General features: G+C 34.3%; 2 protein-coding genes across 10 annotated transcripts in view; one reads left to right on the forward strand and one right to left on the reverse strand.

Annotated features, from left to right (window-relative positions):
* Positions 1-18,072, reverse strand: part of LOC119071717 (solute carrier family 12 member 4) — a 152,168-nt gene that overhangs the window by 119,839 nt on the left and 14,257 nt on the right. The window lies entirely within an intron of this gene.
* LOC119071801 (cilia- and flagella-associated protein 299-like) lies at positions 7,898-9,037 on the forward strand. The gene is made up of 4 exons (XM_037176867.1): positions 7,898-8,237; positions 8,333-8,510; positions 8,574-8,740; positions 8,802-9,037. Exons 1-4 carry the CDS (start codon positions 8,107-8,109, stop codon positions 9,025-9,027), a joined length of 702 nt encoding a protein of 233 aa, XP_037032762.1. The 5' UTR covers positions 7,898-8,106; the 3' UTR covers positions 9,028-9,037.

An 18,072-nucleotide genomic window follows, 5' to 3' on the forward strand; every position in this document is an offset into this window, starting at 1 on the left:
AACGGGTAAGATTTTATTGTACTGTGGTTAAAGTTTTATTGATCCTAACTTCTTCTGTATAGTAAAATAAATCTTGACCAAGCGAAACGAAACGATAAAAATTGCTGTATACACCACACAAAAACTAAAAATACACAAATCGACATCGACAGCGTATATATGTCCGTTTAAAAATTAATATCTCTAAGCATCGTCACAGAAAAAAGCCAATAAAATCCAAAGTTCAAGTTCGTTGGCAAGCAAGGCTCTCATTTGTCTGACCATGAATGTTCGGAAAAATCGAATTTTAAACACAAATAAACAACAATTTCACCGCTTTCACCATAAAATACAATTTAATTTGTACCATCAATTGTAATTATTGGAATTTTCAATCGAATTTTCAAGGTAAATTTTTAATGGTGGTTGTATAGCAATCAAAGAATTTTATCGAAGCGATTTTCTTAATGCCGTATATACTATAGATATCGTGATATCTACGGTACGTACTGCTTTGCATACATAAAATACATCACTTAGCATTATACACCCGGTAATTCATTGTGCATGCATATGTGAGGAAAAATATTTCCATTTTTCCGAACCGAATTTACATATTGAAAACTCAGATATTTGCCAATGACTTTCAAAATATATTTTTAGTTTGGTTCATGTCAGTGTGGAAAAGTGCATTGCATATTGATGATTATGTTTGACCTCGTGTATGAATATAAAAGTAGATTTTGTTCTGTAAACATTGTGAAGCTCATAAATGCTTCTATTGGAATGATTGGATGCATCAGCTAAACATCAGTTTTAAATTTAGAGTGTGTTGGCACTGGATGGAAATGTGTTGGAGGGGTTTTTTTGTGTGAGAATATTTATAGGTCAGTGGGATTGAAAATTTAATGAATATGAACGCCACACGTACGTATTGGAAGCAATAGAAAATATAATTGAAGTGGTTGCGGTCAATGCATAAAAATTAGTTTAGGGAAATAACGCAATTGATGCAACAAACTATAGCGAATGGAAATAAGTTCAAATAAATCAGTATCAAAATTAACCAGCAAAGTCATGTGTCCCTGTCAATCGTCCAGGACTAGTGGCAATCATCAGAATACCCAGATGAATCAGAGCACCAACATAGTTCACTCAGGGTCTCATAGAACATTTATTATATCCAGTGGAACTACTGAAACTATTGACTCGTATCGTGTTTTTGTTTGAACTCGTACTCTAACTATGCTCAATACGGAAATCTGAGCTAACAAATACAACACGTACAGTAACTACACAGCCTCTAAACCTTGAATATATTTTCAACAACAAAAAAAAAACAAATTTTGCCCAACCAATAGCGTCATAGTATTGGCCTAAGTCTTAACCTAGAATCTAACAAAATAACAGAATTAATTGAATGTTACGTAACCTCTGAAACTATCACTTTAATATAGCAGAGATAAGACCAGCATAATAGAAAAATTATCACGTCCACACCAACAATTTTTCTCGGTTATTATGGTACAAAAATTTAATCTGGCACTGTGCCACAATCTTCCTATTACTATATGCCAAAATGGATTGTTTTTGTTTAAATATTTTCTGGCACAAATAACCTGTGTTTACTCACGTGCAAAGTCAATATTTTACAGATAATTTGTCTTTGTAGCGGAATATTTTTGTTATTCATTCAAAATTTGATTATGATACGGTTTTCACTTGGATTAGGTCAGTGTCATGATCATCATCATGTAATGTTGAATTATTTTTTTTCTGAAACAGGTGCGACAAATGTCTGGTTCCATCCAGTAAACAAAGTGGAATAATACAGAACAGGTGAATATTTATGAGCTAAATAATTCTGTACTAAAAATTCAAATTCGTGTTTCATTTGTGTCAGCATTATACTTTTAACAACGTTGTGTTTACCTCCGGGAAAAAAGCTTCAACGCCCAAGAACACCCTCGAAATGCAATTTCCAATTTTTTTTTCAGCTCGTTGAACATATTTATTGATGTGTCGATATTAAAGGAGTGGTAGCTTATACAGACACTTTTCAGGACTTAAGACTTCATAGTCAGATTTCATAGGTAATACTGTTACACAAGAACTACAACTGAAAGAATGTAAAGTCTCTGAGAAATTACAATTCAACATCAAGGCCAATACAGCTAATATAGTTGTTATGGATTATGATGCTTAAGAAGTTAGTTGTCGACCCTTTGCAATTTCAATATATGAACTTACCAACCGTTAAGGTGTATTTATATACAGAAAAGCTGCTCATGTTCAATACAAATGATAAAATTAAATAGTGTTCATCAACTGCCTACACTTCCCCCCAATGTTCCCAGAACGCCAATCTGATTAGTGATTGAAATTGTATTTTTCTACAACAATTGATATGTATTCGCCTTCGTCAAAGAAAGTCTAATTTTTATGTGAATTACAAAGCCAATGCATAGTAAAATATCGAGACTTTTTTTCAGCCGAAAGAACTAGCTTACACAATATTTCACATAAAAAGTAGAATAGAATCACAAACAATAGAAGCCACAGTTAATTCTGATTGTATTTCTAAGACGTTTTAGTACTTATGATTCGACATTTACATAGAAGACGTGCAGGTAACCAAGGCTGTATACTTTGGGGAGGTCACGCAGATGCAGATACGCGGGTTACACACCACGTTTCATACAAAAAATTCACCACGCCATACAAATTCAATTTTGGTGAATTTAATTGTATGGAAAAGGTGTGTTCCCGCGTATCTAATAAAATGGCGATCTGCGTGACCTCCCTAAAGTATACAGCCTTGCAGGTAACTTGGCTTGGTAAATGCTGTGTACACAGTTCCTATGTAAATGTCAAATCAAGTACTTTAAAACACGTTGCCGGTTATTGCGACTCGTCAACTTTGGGCACACCGGAAAGTGCTAAGAGAGTCGAGGAATACCTCCAAATAAATTTCTAAAAATCAAAAGTTTGACTTTTGATTTTTAGAAATTTATTTGGAGGAATTCCTTGACTGCATTACCACTTTCCAGCGTGCCTAAAGGGCCTGCTCACACATTATCCGCTACGTGTAAAAGTCTTAGAAATACAATCAGAATTAACTACACACACGGAATTTTGAAAACCGACACATTTTCCGTTTCTGTGTTTTGCTTGAGTTTCTGATTTCTTCATATAAACATAGCTAACGCCGACCCGTACGAAACACCTATTCGTATGTGACGGGATGGCTCAGTGGTTACGTACTAGCCTTCCACCAAAATGATCCGGGTTCGATTCCCGTGACAGACAAATTCCGTATGGAATTTTTCTAGCGATTATATCGCATTGGTAACGTCCTTAGTTCACTCAAGCTTCATAATTTGGGTAGTTGCGGTGTGTTTGGTGGCTGCAACGATGTACACACTGAATGAATCGTATGACGTAACCCAAATACGATGAATTTGTGTACATATGTCTAGCCTACATTAAGGCGAGATATCAATTTCGCACCTAACTTTCCTCTTCGAGGCGTGGTTCGGAAGTCACGTAAAGCCGGTGGTCCAGACTGAACTTGTTATTGGCTGTAAAAGGCTGTTAGAACGGTCTCAAAACCAACAAATAAAAAGCCTTTAATGTGAAACTCTTCATTTCTCTTACTTCATTTTCTTCTCTGCTGAAAAACTATTCTTCCTTTTAAATCACTTACATTATCCACTCTTTGCCTTGTTATCATATACAATTAAATTGCCGGAGGCAATATAGACAGCCCCGTACGAAGTCAAATTTCATAAATTCCTATTTAAACAGCTATATACCGCTATATTTACCTATATTTCACTGTAAATAAACATTTCACAGAGGAATATGCTATTATATAGCTCTATATGCCTGTATATAGCTCAACATAGCTGTATATAGGTATATATAGATGTCCATATATGGAATCCCTGAAACCCCTCACACTTAACACATTATTTCCATGTTAACAGAAACTCTCTAAGCATCATTTTTCCCACTTTATATCACTTTTAATAAAATCCAATATGGCCGCCGGCAGCCATTTTGTTAGGAAACCGAAAATAGTACCGACGCTTTACATTCGTTAATACCTTTCAAACAAAAAAAAAACATGAAATTCGGTCAAAATTTACTCGAGATATTGACAAAATACTCCACGTTCACTGTACGGCCGAGTAGCCAGATAAGAGCTCACTCCAAGAGACCTAGCTCACGCTCCGGAGAACATAATTTCATAAACTTTTTTTTTCCCTGATTGGTACGGTCAATACCTATCTAATAAAGCTAAAACGAACGAAATATGTTCAAATTTGGCCGACCTACAAGCAAAAACTGCTTGCCGCCCTGTGCCTGTTTCACACCAAGGGGTCTAACTCACAAGTCGGTCATCCGATTTCCATTAACTTTTTTTTTCGATCGGTATTGTAAATATCTTTCATTCGATGTATCATTTACGAGTATAGCGTTTAAATGTCCGGAGATATCTTCGAAAAACCGTAAAGCACTTATTGGGCCCCAGCTCAGGAGGGGTCGATCCAAAATCACTCATCTTCGAACTTAGCCTGTCTTTTGACATTACCAAACGGGGAAAAAAAGAATTTTCAAAATCGGATGCGTTTTACTCAAGTTATCGTGGAGACAGACAGACGGACGGACGGACGGACAGACGGACATTTTTTTTCTTGCTGATTTGGCATCTCTGGACAACCACAATAGGTTTCCCCTTACTCAGGGAGTCCAATTCGACGTGTTACAAACGTATGCGTTAACCTATAAGACCCCAGTACTTCGTACGGGTCTAAAAATACATGCAAAATTCAAAAAAAAACCAGTAAACCACGAAACAGAAAATGTGTCGGTTTTCAAAATTCCGTGAGTGGCTTGGGTTTTTTTATAGAACAAAAAGTATGTTAAAACCAGTGAAGTAAAAGATTCAATATCATTGAATCTTTAATGAAATAAGTAATAGATTTAATCATTAAAGACTATTCATTTATCAGGTCTAAAACATTGATTTGATTTCACAGTGTAATTTATATCGCGTTGGTGTAAATCATGTCCGGAGCGATAGCGGAGGATTTGACGCAGTCTAACTTCACAAAAAAAGAACGAAGAAAATTTTTTGAGACTATGTATAGGCGAGATTTCTACTTTCGCCAAAATGTCCAATGCCACAACCAAATTATTTTTAAAATATCACTTGAACAAAGAAAATGAGCTATCACACGCCTACCAAAGTGTTCGGGAACCGGAGATATTGCGTTTTCCAAGTCGTCATTTTCAGTGCAAATACATGAAAAATTGCATTCTCCAAACAATCAAAATCTTTCAACTTACTCTGTACGTTTCTATTAAATTTTCTTGCTGGTCTGTTCCTGATAATCTGCTACTTTGCGACACAGATTTTTTTGGGAAAATTTTGGTTGTTTCCAGTCAATTTTTTTTTTATAAAAATTATTTGGCAGATGATGAGAAAAACTAGGCCATCTTGTTTGAACTAATTGGGTGTAAAATTTAATTTTTGCGTAACGAAGCTGAAAGCGTCAACTCTAGCGATATCATTCATTTTAGAAATTGGACCTCAAAGACTGCGTCACACTTTTCTCAGAGAGATTTTTGTTGGGATAACGAATACCAACAGAAAAAAAAACGTTGTTTGTTCCAGTGAACGTAAATTAGTGAATTAAATAATTTATGTTCACTGGATTATACGGTGTAACTGCTACATCTATGCGCTTTAGAACCGTTCCCCAATAATTACAATTTATTGCTACATTTTCTTACACATAAATCGTGCTTTTCCGTAAGCTCTTACAACAACCCCGAAAATAAGCGTGTCTACAACGAGTTTACCTCGACTGCAGTTATCCATAAACCTTTTTTCGTTTATTTTTAATAATTTTATTTATATTTCTATATTTCATTTGTACAAACACATATGTCATCACATAATAATGCAAGAATAAAAAGAAACGAAACATTTTATTCAGATAATAATGTTAATAAAATCCTTCAAACAATATCCATATCCTTCGCATTATTGTATGTTAACTTATAATTTTTACGACGAAACAAACACAAATTTTTCATTACATGATTCGCAGCAATAAAATATGGAAAAACATATAAAAACAAAATAAAACAAACAAACAAAAAATTATGTTCTTTCTTTGCTCGTGTGCTGAACTTTATGTGAACGAGTGAACATCCAGTGTTGGATTCCGGGAAAAATTCCAAAATATATTATGTCGGTAAAACGGAAATTTCGATATAAATCGTATAAGGATATAGTAAAGGATGGAAGGATTTTCATATTTTTTTTCATTCCTCCATTCATTGTTGATCTAAATTTTTCATTTTTTCAGTGTTCAAAAACATTGATTAATAGAATCAATATTCTTCCAGCATTCTCGAGATGTTCTATGTTATTGGATCGGATATAGCTATAGCATCGACTACAGGCATTTTATATTGTCGTCGGTGAAATGAATATACATGAAAAATATGTAAAAGTTCAAAGTCATTCTATTTGAGCACAGACTTATTGGATGTATCTCAAATTGACACCAAGGTTGGCGGCACATCACACCAACATAAATAGAGATACACTTTCCAAGCGAGGAAAGTAATTTGATTTTGTTTGGATAAACTGAAGTTAATATCATTCGCTTTGGTTGCGGCGTTCCGCCAACAAAATTCACCGATTTTATCTTCCACATTTTTTTCGTCGTTTATTGCCAATATAAAATTAATATCAACAATGAAGTTCGATTGAGTTAAAAATTGAAGCTAAATTATTATTGAATTAGTTGTTTACAAGCACCGCATGATATCCTCTCCTTTTTTTTCCACAAAATTCTGATAAAAAATGCTTCTCGCTTTTTTCAATTTTTCATAAATCAGTGCAGTGGAATTGATGTGCCAATATTGTCAAAAAGAATGTAATTATGAAAAGCCTCTCCATATAGCACAGAAGCACAGGCTATGGATATTACTTTTTTGCATTATTGAACGGCACATGTGTGTATTCATACTGTGAGGCTTCGACAGAAAAAAGCCAGCACAAATTGCAATTAGTGTATGCCTAGCTGATGAATGAAAATATGTTATTTAATTTCAACTTTGTACTTTATTGTTCAAAATACAAAATGTAGGTAATACGAGTTACCACCAACGTTTAATATTTAATATTAACGCGGATATGTATGTTGAGGCGCATGCATGCATTCTGATATCGTCCTTCGCGTGTACAAATGAATAGAATCAGCAGTTCATTGTTCAAATTCAGTTAATTCCATACTGAAGCCCACAAAAACTATTCTGAAAAGCAAGTTCAATAATATGTATCCGGATTAGTGCAGTGAAGTCATTGAGGATGAATTGCTAGTAGCTGATGAAATTAGATAGAATGATCGTTAATCACTGGACCTTGATGTCCGACTAAGTTTTCCTAGATTTCTCATAATTTAAGCTATGACTTCGCTGCACTGACAGGAACTTTTACGTGAGCAAGGCTTTGTGGGCTTAAACAAATTTAATTTCGAAGGACTGTAAGCAACCTTACCAGACAAAAGTTTTCGACCACTACAAAAATAAGAGTGGCGCAAAATGTCGATCAGGAATTAGCCATCCAGGTATTTTTAGTGCGGTATAGGCTCATGTCAATGTGGTCTTCACTTATCCTAAGGAGTCGTAACCATAGTTACACTCAACGGCGATGTAATTTTTAGACAAGGATGGGTATTTTTTGATGTGCTCCACATTGTGAAACGGGAATGATAATAAAAGAAATTGAAAAAATGGAACCTTTCTAGTATAGGCTTATGTTTTTACGACCTTGCGTATGAAACCTTAACTGTGACCCTTTTGATCGAAGCAATCTAAAAAATATCTAGTCATTGGGCGTAGGCAGCAATATTAAAATTAGAAAAAGGAAACTCCATTACTATAGGATGGAGACTAGACTACTGACCTTGTAATAAATCGAATGTCCGAAACTTTATTTATTTTTACTTTATATTTCGGATTAATACTAATCCCAGACACAGCACTAGACGAATACTCTGGAAAAAAATCTGAAGTGTTGTCTTTAAGACTGAGAATAACACGATGGATGTGGACAAGCTATTGCTGGAAAGTGAATCGTATGAAGATTACTTGGACGCATTTGTGCAGCCAAGAGATTTATTCTATTTACGAGACCCTCGATTGGCTCGGCAACTCGTCACGTTGGGTTATAGGTAAGTAAGTTACATAACAAGAAGAGAAAACGTATTATAAGACTCAAGACGAAGAGGTAGTGTTAGTTTCTGATTTGGCTGCTTAAAATTTACAGGTCAGCAATTGATGTGCTTACACTAAAACAATACAAGGCAAGAAGAGACGAGTTATTAGAAACACTATCGACTACACGACATCATCATATTCTATTCAGCACCAATTGTCGTGCAACCGACGTCATGGTAGTGGAATTAGCAGAACGAGAACGTACGAATCGCTTAGGAATGTTGACGGTAAATAATTGAAAACTGCGCAAAGACAGAACGAGCGAAAAAATTATTCCTTTACTTGCGTAGACAATAATTTCAATGAGATATCGCCAATCGAATAAGGTGGAAATATCTGGGTACATCGATTTCGAAGCAAGTCTCAGGAAATCAATTACAGATGATGAAGAAGCAACCGATTGGACGGCAATTTTTAACGAGACAATGACACTTCGACTGAAAAAGAGCGATTTAGGGTATATTGGTACCATGAACGAACCCTTATGGAAAGATTAATCCCAATTTTACCCTCAACAGATATTACAACTGGCATACCGGATTCTCAGTTATGAATGATTCGACAAATTTCAAGGCAGTTGCAGATCCGGTGAGAGGTTTGTTTTTCGAGTGTCGACACGACCGAAAACCGATATATGTCGATCCGTTTGGTGATGTAGGTAGTGGTAGCACGAGGACTGTCGTTAAGAGCAATTATTATAGTCATGTTGTCCTGTTCGACCATGTAATAAGAAGTAAAACGTAGAGTAGTCAGACGACTTTTGTATCATTTTGTGGGCCGTTAGATCTCATAACAGTTATGACTGCTTTCTCATCTATTATCGATGAAATAAACGACAAACTATGACGTAAGCAGTTTTATAAAGCAAAATAGAAATGTTCAGAAAAATGAAGTAAAAGATTTGAACTTAAATCTTCATAATAGTTAGATTTAATGAAGTAGTAGATCCGGTTTCTAATACAAAATTTTCGTCTGTGAAAGGGTAATGAAGTCGAAGATTTTGCATCAATCACTTGAAAGATTTAATAAGATCGCGACCACTGATTGGGTGATCCGTTAGAGAATCAAGAAGCCAACCTCATATTAACACCTAAGGTCTAATATCATGTTGGTAAGTAAAGCTGATTTTATTCTACTTTATGCTTTGTGTGGAACTGTAAACGATGCGTTGCCTCGTTTCAGTAATTTACCATTCCTTCCATAGAAGTTATTCGCAGATGACTCGCTGTTCTGTATTAATAACTCACAATACGTATGAGCCTCAGTGCAACCCTGTTACAGCGAAAATAATGTACAGTAATAACTTTTCTTAAATACCACTGAATTCACAGTGTCAACGCCAGTTACAAAGAGCAAGCTGTCATGAGTTATAAGTATGGTAGTAAATGCCTGTGGCTTGACCCACACACTCCATAAATTTTTGTGAAAATGCGGTCAGAATGAATCAACGGGAATCAGAATCTTCTGTGCCAAAACGCAGAGATTTTTAATCAAAAAAAATAAACTTTTGGAGAAAAAGCTATCCTTTTTCGAGAAAAAACTGTGTAATGGAGTCACACGTTTCAAAGCTCTGCTTATCCCACTAAATATTTTAAATGTTTTTTGTCTTAACTTGCTGAATAATCTGGTGTTAAAAAATATCTGCAGATTATTCACTATAGTAACAGTTAAGGCTACAATGACTTTCTGAAAAAGCGAAGCACGTGCCATACGATATGCTAAAAAACAAATTGAAAAATTGAAATAAATTTCCTTGCACGCAATTCTTAAGTATCGTTCAACAAGATGGTTTAATTAAATGTATTCCAACAAAACAACAAAGCAAATATACATCTCCAGCATCAACAACAATCAAAAGCAATTTAATTGGTAAAGATTATCGCTTCGAGCGTGGCATTCTATGTGCTTCTGTTTTCATGCAATAAAATTTGCTCTTTGAATTTTGTCACTGATGAACTCAAACTAATCCTCTGGGCGGTATTTCTATTGGCTAGATAGACGAGTGTAGGAAGATTAATTGCGGTTTTCTTTGTGTAATTAGTTGCTTGTTTTTGAGTTAAATTAATTTTAAATTGAATTTTGGAAAACAAATCGTATATCAGGCTTTCAGGAGCCAGAGCTCAACTCAAATGATTTTTATTTTACAATTTAAGTGGTGATGGCATTTGCTTCTATGTTTATCCTGTCCTCTACAATTTCTACATTACCTATACAAATATACGAATTCAAAGATCCGACACCTAAGCTAACAAGAGTCGAAAGAAAGAAAAAAAAACATTTCCTTCATTCAATTTGTTGTTGTTGTTGTTTTTTGTGTCTTTGTATCAGCACAATATTATCGTGAAAAGCTTCATATCTCGCCCAAGAAATTTCCAAATTGCGTGAAAATATGTCCAGAATTTTTTTTTCTTTTCATTAGATATTTCATCTTGGTGCCGAATGACATTTTTTTTACACCAACAAATACACTATGGGAAGAACAAACAGTGTTAAAGTTTGGCAATACTTAAAAGGGGTCGAAGTCTCGGTGTATAACATTTCGCCAATAAACATAAAGAAAGAAGAAGAAAAAAAACAGCAACGAAACGAAAACGACATAATAATGTCGTCACACAGTGTGATACATGTTTGACTTTGGTTTCGTTTTCCGTTGTGTTATTTGACATTTTTATATTTCTTTGATTGTTTTGGGGGTGAGATATATTGTGTGGATGATGCTTTGCATGGATATGTTCTGTTGTTCGGGGGGTTTTATTTGTCATTTTTTATTTTTCAAATTTAGGTCTTATAAAAATGATAAATATCAAAGAATGAACAGAGATTTGTGATTACAGAGGCAGTGATTCGGATCAGACGAGAAATATTTGTTTCTATCGATACCTATAAGAGAAACATCTTCATCTTTACAATATTTTGCACAGAAAGATTACAAAAAACATAAAATTTCATTGTTTCGTAGATATATAATTGGATTTCTCAATTTTGATTTTTATTGAACTCTAGCTTATGCTACTGTTTCAATCATATTTTCCGTTCTATATTTTACGATCTGATACGGATACATATATGTGCATGGATTACATAATATTGCAGGGAAAAATGAGTGTTGTCTGCTTTTAATCCTTGAGAGAAACGAGTTATCGCTAACCAATTTATTTTTCATCAACATTATATTTTCAGAAAAACATTTTCTCATTGCAGTTTCGTTCAAAAACAAGGCAGAGAGGGCGAGATATTATATTGTTTCAACCTAGTTTCCTTTTTTGTATTAAAAAAAAATGTTTGGGAAAATAATGCAACTTTACCTTAGTCGTTCCCACACATGTGAGCATTTGCATTTGATACGCAAGACAAGGCACGAGACTTTAATACTATATGACAACATCTTGTAGTGCTATGACAATATTTAAATGCTTTATAAACCTTCCATATATCAATGTAGAAATATTCTTAAAAGATTTTGCACGTTTAGGAGCTTACAGTTTCAGAAGTGGTTACGTAATGAACTGGCTACGTGAAACCCCATACGAGGGTGTACAAACAAAGTCGATGTTTTGTATTCACCAATGCTCTGTCAAAGCATTGTATTCACAGTTAGCATCAACGCACTTCAAGCAAAAATGCTATTAATGACAGCTGTCAAATAGAGTACTACTTCGTATGAAAGAAGTGTCCGAATTTTTTTACGCTACCAAAATTTGTTCGATACACTGTCCAGTTTCAATACCCTATTTATAGTGCTTGAAGTGCGTTGTTAGCACATAAAATGTCAAAGTGAACTAAGAGATTAATCGAAGAGGTTGATATCTATGTAAGATCCACAGTTTTCCAAAAATGAAACAAGTGAATCCAAACGACTCATACTTATGCTTCTGTAACCGCAAATTATCCTATAACCTTCTTTCAAACAAGGTTCTGAAAGAACAGGTTAAGACAACTCTGAGTTGATCACGATGGCGGTGACACACAATTGCGTCAACGGCTGCGATGTTTATATGTAAAATGGAACTTAACAAAAACAAAATTCTGAATTTTCGAGAAAAATAATTTCTTCAAGTTGATTTCTCACACTATCTGTTTATAAAATTTGGTGTCAAACGCCTTCGTGGTTGTCTTAACCAAGGCTGTAAACTTTGGGGAGGTCACGCAGACCGCCATTTTATTAGATACGTGGGAACACACCACGTCTGATGATTTTACATACAAAAAAAAATCACCACATCATCACGGCGATGACAATCATCACAGTAGGTGAATTTTTGTATGAAATCCGCCATGCTATCATCAAGTGTGGTGTGTCACCCGCGTATCTGTATCTGCGTGACCTCCCCAAAGTTTACAGCCTTGGTCTTAACCTGTTCTTTCAGAACTTTGCTTTCAAACACATAAAATTTATCTTTTTCGACACCAGGTGGCGTTCGTTTTGTCATTTTATGCGGACATCCATCCTCACACTCGAAAGAGCAATGGAGTAGTAGAGCCGCACAGTGGTTTTGTTGTTGACTTTGAATTGAGTTGAAAAACTGAAATCAATTTTTTCATTATTAGCGAAACGCATCACTCTGCTCCCGTCGTCCCCAGTTTCTGCAGTAGGTTTTTTAAGTTCTGAACTTGATTTTTGTTAGAGTTTTAAAAGTCATTGATCCCAGTCAATTAAGTACTTCTATGTCTATGATATTTCGATGCAAAATTTTGAATGACACCAGCTGATACAAAGCCAGCTGTTGCTAGATCGGAAAATCCAAATTATTTATTACCTGTACACATTAGCGAATTCAAATTTTGTTCCAAAATGTCAGACATGAATACTTGAAGACACTTAATTGACTAGGAACCTACGACTTTTAAAACTCTAAAAAATCTCAAATTCTGTTTTCCTAATATGAACAAACCGTTAAATTTAAATTTAAATAAATTCTCTCTCGATAATCGATAACATCAATAACTTTCGCTCTCTGCTACATCTAAAATTTTAAGTCTGGGTACATTTACTACATATCCTTGAATCCTTTAATAAGCTTATCCCATGAATAACTTGCTCAACAGATTTTTCTTATCTTTCAACTCCGAACTTCGATTTACAATTCCGTTTAATGGGAAAGGAAAAAGTATCAAAACCTAATAGATCTGCTCACGTACACAGATAAGTGGACAGAATGTATGTTTCACATTGCCCTAAGGATTCGAATTCTTAATATTGCAAAAGGTATAATAAACCAAATAGCGCACTGGTACTTCGTACAGGGCTAAAACGATAATTGTCATATTATGGTGAAACGACTTCAAATCTATTTCGATGAATTCAGAACTATAGAATGTATGTAAGCGCTTTGAGCTTGTCTTATTAAGTCTGTCTATGCTATCAAATTGGATCTCGAAACTCTTGAAATAACAGCTTGGTGACAATTATGAATATAAATGACTGAAAGTTTGTGTGACTACATGTAGTATACAATTTCGGCTCGTTCCTTTTCATGTTAAATAAATTTATTCGAACGAGAGAAAACTTTACGCAATACTTACGATGCTCCCGTCTTTTTTACGCCATAAGAAAAATGGACAATCAATAAGACTTAGATTCGATTTGATTGTTTTATACTTATTGATTGAGCCAATTGAATATTCAAGTTGCATTTGTAGCAGAACATTTCGTGATATGAATTAGTTCATTGAATGTGTTAAGTATTCGATTCGCAATTTGCATTATTCAGTTGTGACGACGTTTTCACATTTATTTACTTATCTATTTTAAAGATGTTTTTCGGTATAACAACATTTTAAGCTGGAAATAATTTCAAATAATTGTTTTGTGATACCTTGATCCCAAATTTAAATGTACAACTGAAAATCAGTAGGTAAACCACAAACCACAGGGTCCTTGCAACTTGATTGGAAATAAAAAAAAAAACATTGAATGTACAAAATCAATATTAATTTAATCGTGCTACTGTTTGCAATCGAGTGCGACTGGTACATCTTGAAATTGGCACTATTAGCACCTCGATTAGCACTAACTTTATGTGAAAGTCTACGAGGCATTTTGTAACGAAAACGTAAAGAACATTTTTAGCACACGACACAATTTTCTTGGGTCTAGTGCTGAAAAAATCAACATTACAACACCTGTAACAGAATAGATCGAACGGTCACTAGTTGTGAAAAGGATGAAATGAAGTACTTTTTTTTTCTGATTATAGTAATTATAGTTTTATTTATTTAACAGTCATAACAGGGTACACTAAGGTCAATGCATTTATAGTTATAATGACTGATCCAGGTAGATCAATCGGTAGAGTAGTGGACTCGGGTAAGACGCATTTTTTTTAAATATTTTTTATTTTATTTTTTTTACGAAGTACTGGGGTCTTATAGGTTTACGCATACGTTTGTAACACGTCTAATTGGACTCCCTGAGTAAGTGAAAACCTATTCTGGTTGTATATAGATGCTCGGATGACCGACTCGTGAGTTAGACCCCTTTTTTGAACATATTTCGTCTGTTTTCGCTTTATTAGATAGGTGACTGTATTAATCAGGGGAAAAATAGTTTTTGAAATTATGTTCACCGGAGCGTGAGCTAGGTCTCTTGGAGTGAGCTCTTATCTGGCTAACTCGGCCGTACAGTGAACGTGGTGTATTTTGTCAATATCTCGAGTAAATTTTGATCGAATTTCATGATTATTTTTTTTGTTTGAAAGGTATTGACGAATGTAAAGCGTCAGTAAAATTTCCAGTCTCCTAATAAAATGGCTGCCGGCGGCCATATTGGATTTTATTAAAAGTGATATATCTTGGGAAAAATGGTACTTAGAGAGTTTCTGTTAGGGATTCTATATATAGACATCTCTTTGTTACCAATTTTTTTTGTATTTGTATGAAGTTTCGCATAATTGACATATGGAAATATTTTTATTATGTAACGTAGCAGCAATACGAAAAGTGAAATTAATTAAATAAAAATCATTTATTTCGGTAAAATAATTATAGAAACGTGTTCCTGTGAGGTTTTTGTACTTGTGAGCATATAAAGTACTTCTCGAAAGTTTTTGTGTTAGTCATGAGTTGTCGTTTTGCGTCAACCTCACACATGAAAGTATCAATTTTGTAACGTAGCAGCACAACAAATAGTAACAGGTCTACTAATTGTAGAATCTAGTAAAACCATTCCTTTTCATTCCCGCAATAATTGAAGAAAATGCCTTTTTTAGATCACATACATTTACCCATATACAGCTTTATTGAGCTATATACAGTCATATATAGCTATATTATAGCATATTCATCTGTGGAATGTTTATTTATATGTAAATATAGCGGTATAAGTAGCTGTTTAAATAGGAATTTATGAAATTTGACTTCGTACAGGGCTGTCGATATTGCCTCCGGCAATTTATTTGTGTATGATAACAAGCAAAAGACTGGATAATGTAAGTTAAAATTACCTAAAATAGCTTTTCAGTAAATAGCCTCAATACAAACAACACACACTCTACGGATAATAGCGGCAGAGTCAAAATGACCCAAAATTATATCGGCTAAATTCGAAGTTTTTGGACAAAATGATGTATGGACGACTTGTTCATTATCAAAAATAAGGGGCACCTTCCATACATCACTTTTCGATTGGACCACAGGAACCACCCGGAACCACCTGGAACCACTTGCAAAAATCAAGCAAAATTTCGACTCTGCCGCTATTATCTGTAGAGTGTGTGTGGTTTGTATTGAGGCTATTTACTTTTCAGTAGAGAATGAAGTAAAAGAAATGAAAAGTTTCACAGTAAAGGCCTTTGACCCGAATAGGTGTTTCGTACGGGTCGGAGTTTTAGCTATGTTCAATGAACATTGTTCATATATGCTTTTCGTCACTAGTGGTGAAATGGATTTATTTTTCACCACTCCCTTTAAACATCTGAACCATTAACCGTAAAATAAAAATTCTGCCCTGACCAAATTTCGGACCACCGACACCAAAACCCAATGCTTATCGATCAACACCTCTATTCGGCTATTGAGATATATAATCGCAATGAACCAATTTAGGAAACGTACATAAGTGTACTTAATCGTTAATAGAATATTTCGTTGATACAGTATAATGTATGTTAAAGGTAGAGTTATGTTTTGTATTTCAAAAGTTCATTTTTCGCAGCTTGTTGCAGAAAACGTTGTATGTAACACGTTGCGAAAGTGGTAGTTTTTGCCACACGATGTGGTCACATCACATCTAGTGACAAAAACTACAACTTTTCGCAACTAGTTGCATAAATAACTATTATACAACCAAGTTATAAATGATTTTTTAGGCACTAGATGTGTAGATGCCGTAGGCCGAGTGTGACAATACACATCGTGTGCCTAAAAAAGCATTTACCATCGAGTTGTATACAACGTTTTTCGCAATAAAGGCAAAGGAAAGTCCTACTTTTCGTCACTTGTTGCGAAGCATACTATTCGGTACAGAGCCTGCGTGAAGAATCTTCTAGATAAATCAGAAATCATTTCAAGATAAATTCTTGTGAATTTTGACTCATTCAGATTGATGACCTGAACAAGCTACACACTTTCTAGCGGTCGAATTTTGATCCTGATTAATTAGAGTTATTACTGATTTAATAGTGGCCTAGGGGTTTCAATGGTTTTTTTTGTGAATTTTCTGAAAACTTAGAACTTTTTCTGAATTTTTCAGTATACAAATTCACAAAAATATAAGACCTGTCATGGAGGAATGACCTAATTTATTAAGTTTGTCGATTTGATCAAGATTTAACAACTTTTTGATATATTTACCCTCAATGGACAGAAGCAAAGCCGAGGCATTTGATGTAAATAATCGCTTAAATCATGGTGTAATGGAAAACTTACTACTTTCTCATGCAATAACTTAACCTCCAACTTATGTTTAACTGGAATGTTATACTATTCGCACTGTAAAGTTTCAGCCTTCTGTTAGTAGCTACTTGTACTAAAGTGCAAACACCAATGCCTTCAAAATTCAATTCCAATATACTGTTCACCACCTGCCGTATAAGGTTATTGATTTGTTTCAAACTGCATCAAAATAGCACAAGTACGAAAAATATTTAATTAATTTATCCCTCACTCCATCGAATCGGTATTGAAATGGTGATGTTTCAATATCTATTGTGTGGTCATTTAAGCGAATTGACGATTAATTAATTAGCCAATATTAGCAATATTATAATTCATTAAATTGAAATTGAAGTCAAGCGTTAAATTGAATGCACTAATATACGAAGATGACCTCTCTGCAAAATTTTCAATCAATAAGTGTCAGTGTATCATACATATAATATCCACTGTGTACATGAATTGTACAGCGTTGAACAGGTGCTTAAATGAAATTAAATTAAATGCACAGACCGCTAATTGAAATTTAATGCCATTTATTGATTGATCTCAGTTTCTAAATTTCTAAAGACGTAAGAACAGAAAAGGTACCATAGATATGGCTGAAAAGTGAAGCCTTTGCCAAATAATTTTATCATTTTAATTTAACAGAATACCTATCACAATGGCCTCTCTATCGAAAGTTTGGTATTAAAAAACTTTTCATTAAAAACATTTAAAAAAAAGACTAGGAGCAATGTGATGAGCGATATACTACCTTGTTCTTGTGTGCACTAGTTATAAACAAATGCTCAAACAATAAAAAAATCAGGAATTTCGCTGAAGAGAAGCAAAACAAAAAACTAAATAAAATGAAACTAAAAACTAGTACAAACCGCATTATACATTTAGTATTACATATTGTGGAAGTATTTTCAG

This window comes from Bradysia coprophila (assembly GCF_014529535.1).
Source record: "Bradysia coprophila strain Holo2 chromosome IV unlocalized genomic scaffold, BU_Bcop_v1 contig_5, whole genome shotgun sequence".
NCBI lineage: Eukaryota > Metazoa > Arthropoda > Insecta > Diptera > Sciaridae > Bradysia > Bradysia coprophila.

What these genes read in the sequence shown, in the direction of transcription:
- LOC119071801 (XM_037176867.1), top strand. Translation starts at nt 8,107, where the DNA reads ATGGATGTGGACAAGCTATTGCTGGAAAGTGAATCGTATGAAGATTAC. An exon ending in CTCGTCACGTTGGGTTATAG is followed by an intron (nt 8,238 to 8,332) that starts GTAAGTAAGTTA and finishes TAAAATTTACAG; the next exon opens with GTCAGCAATTGATGTGCTTA. An exon ending in ATCGCTTAGGAATGTTGACG is followed by an intron (nt 8,511 to 8,573) that starts GTAAATAATTGA and finishes TTACTTGCGTAG; the next exon opens with ACAATAATTTCAATGAGATA.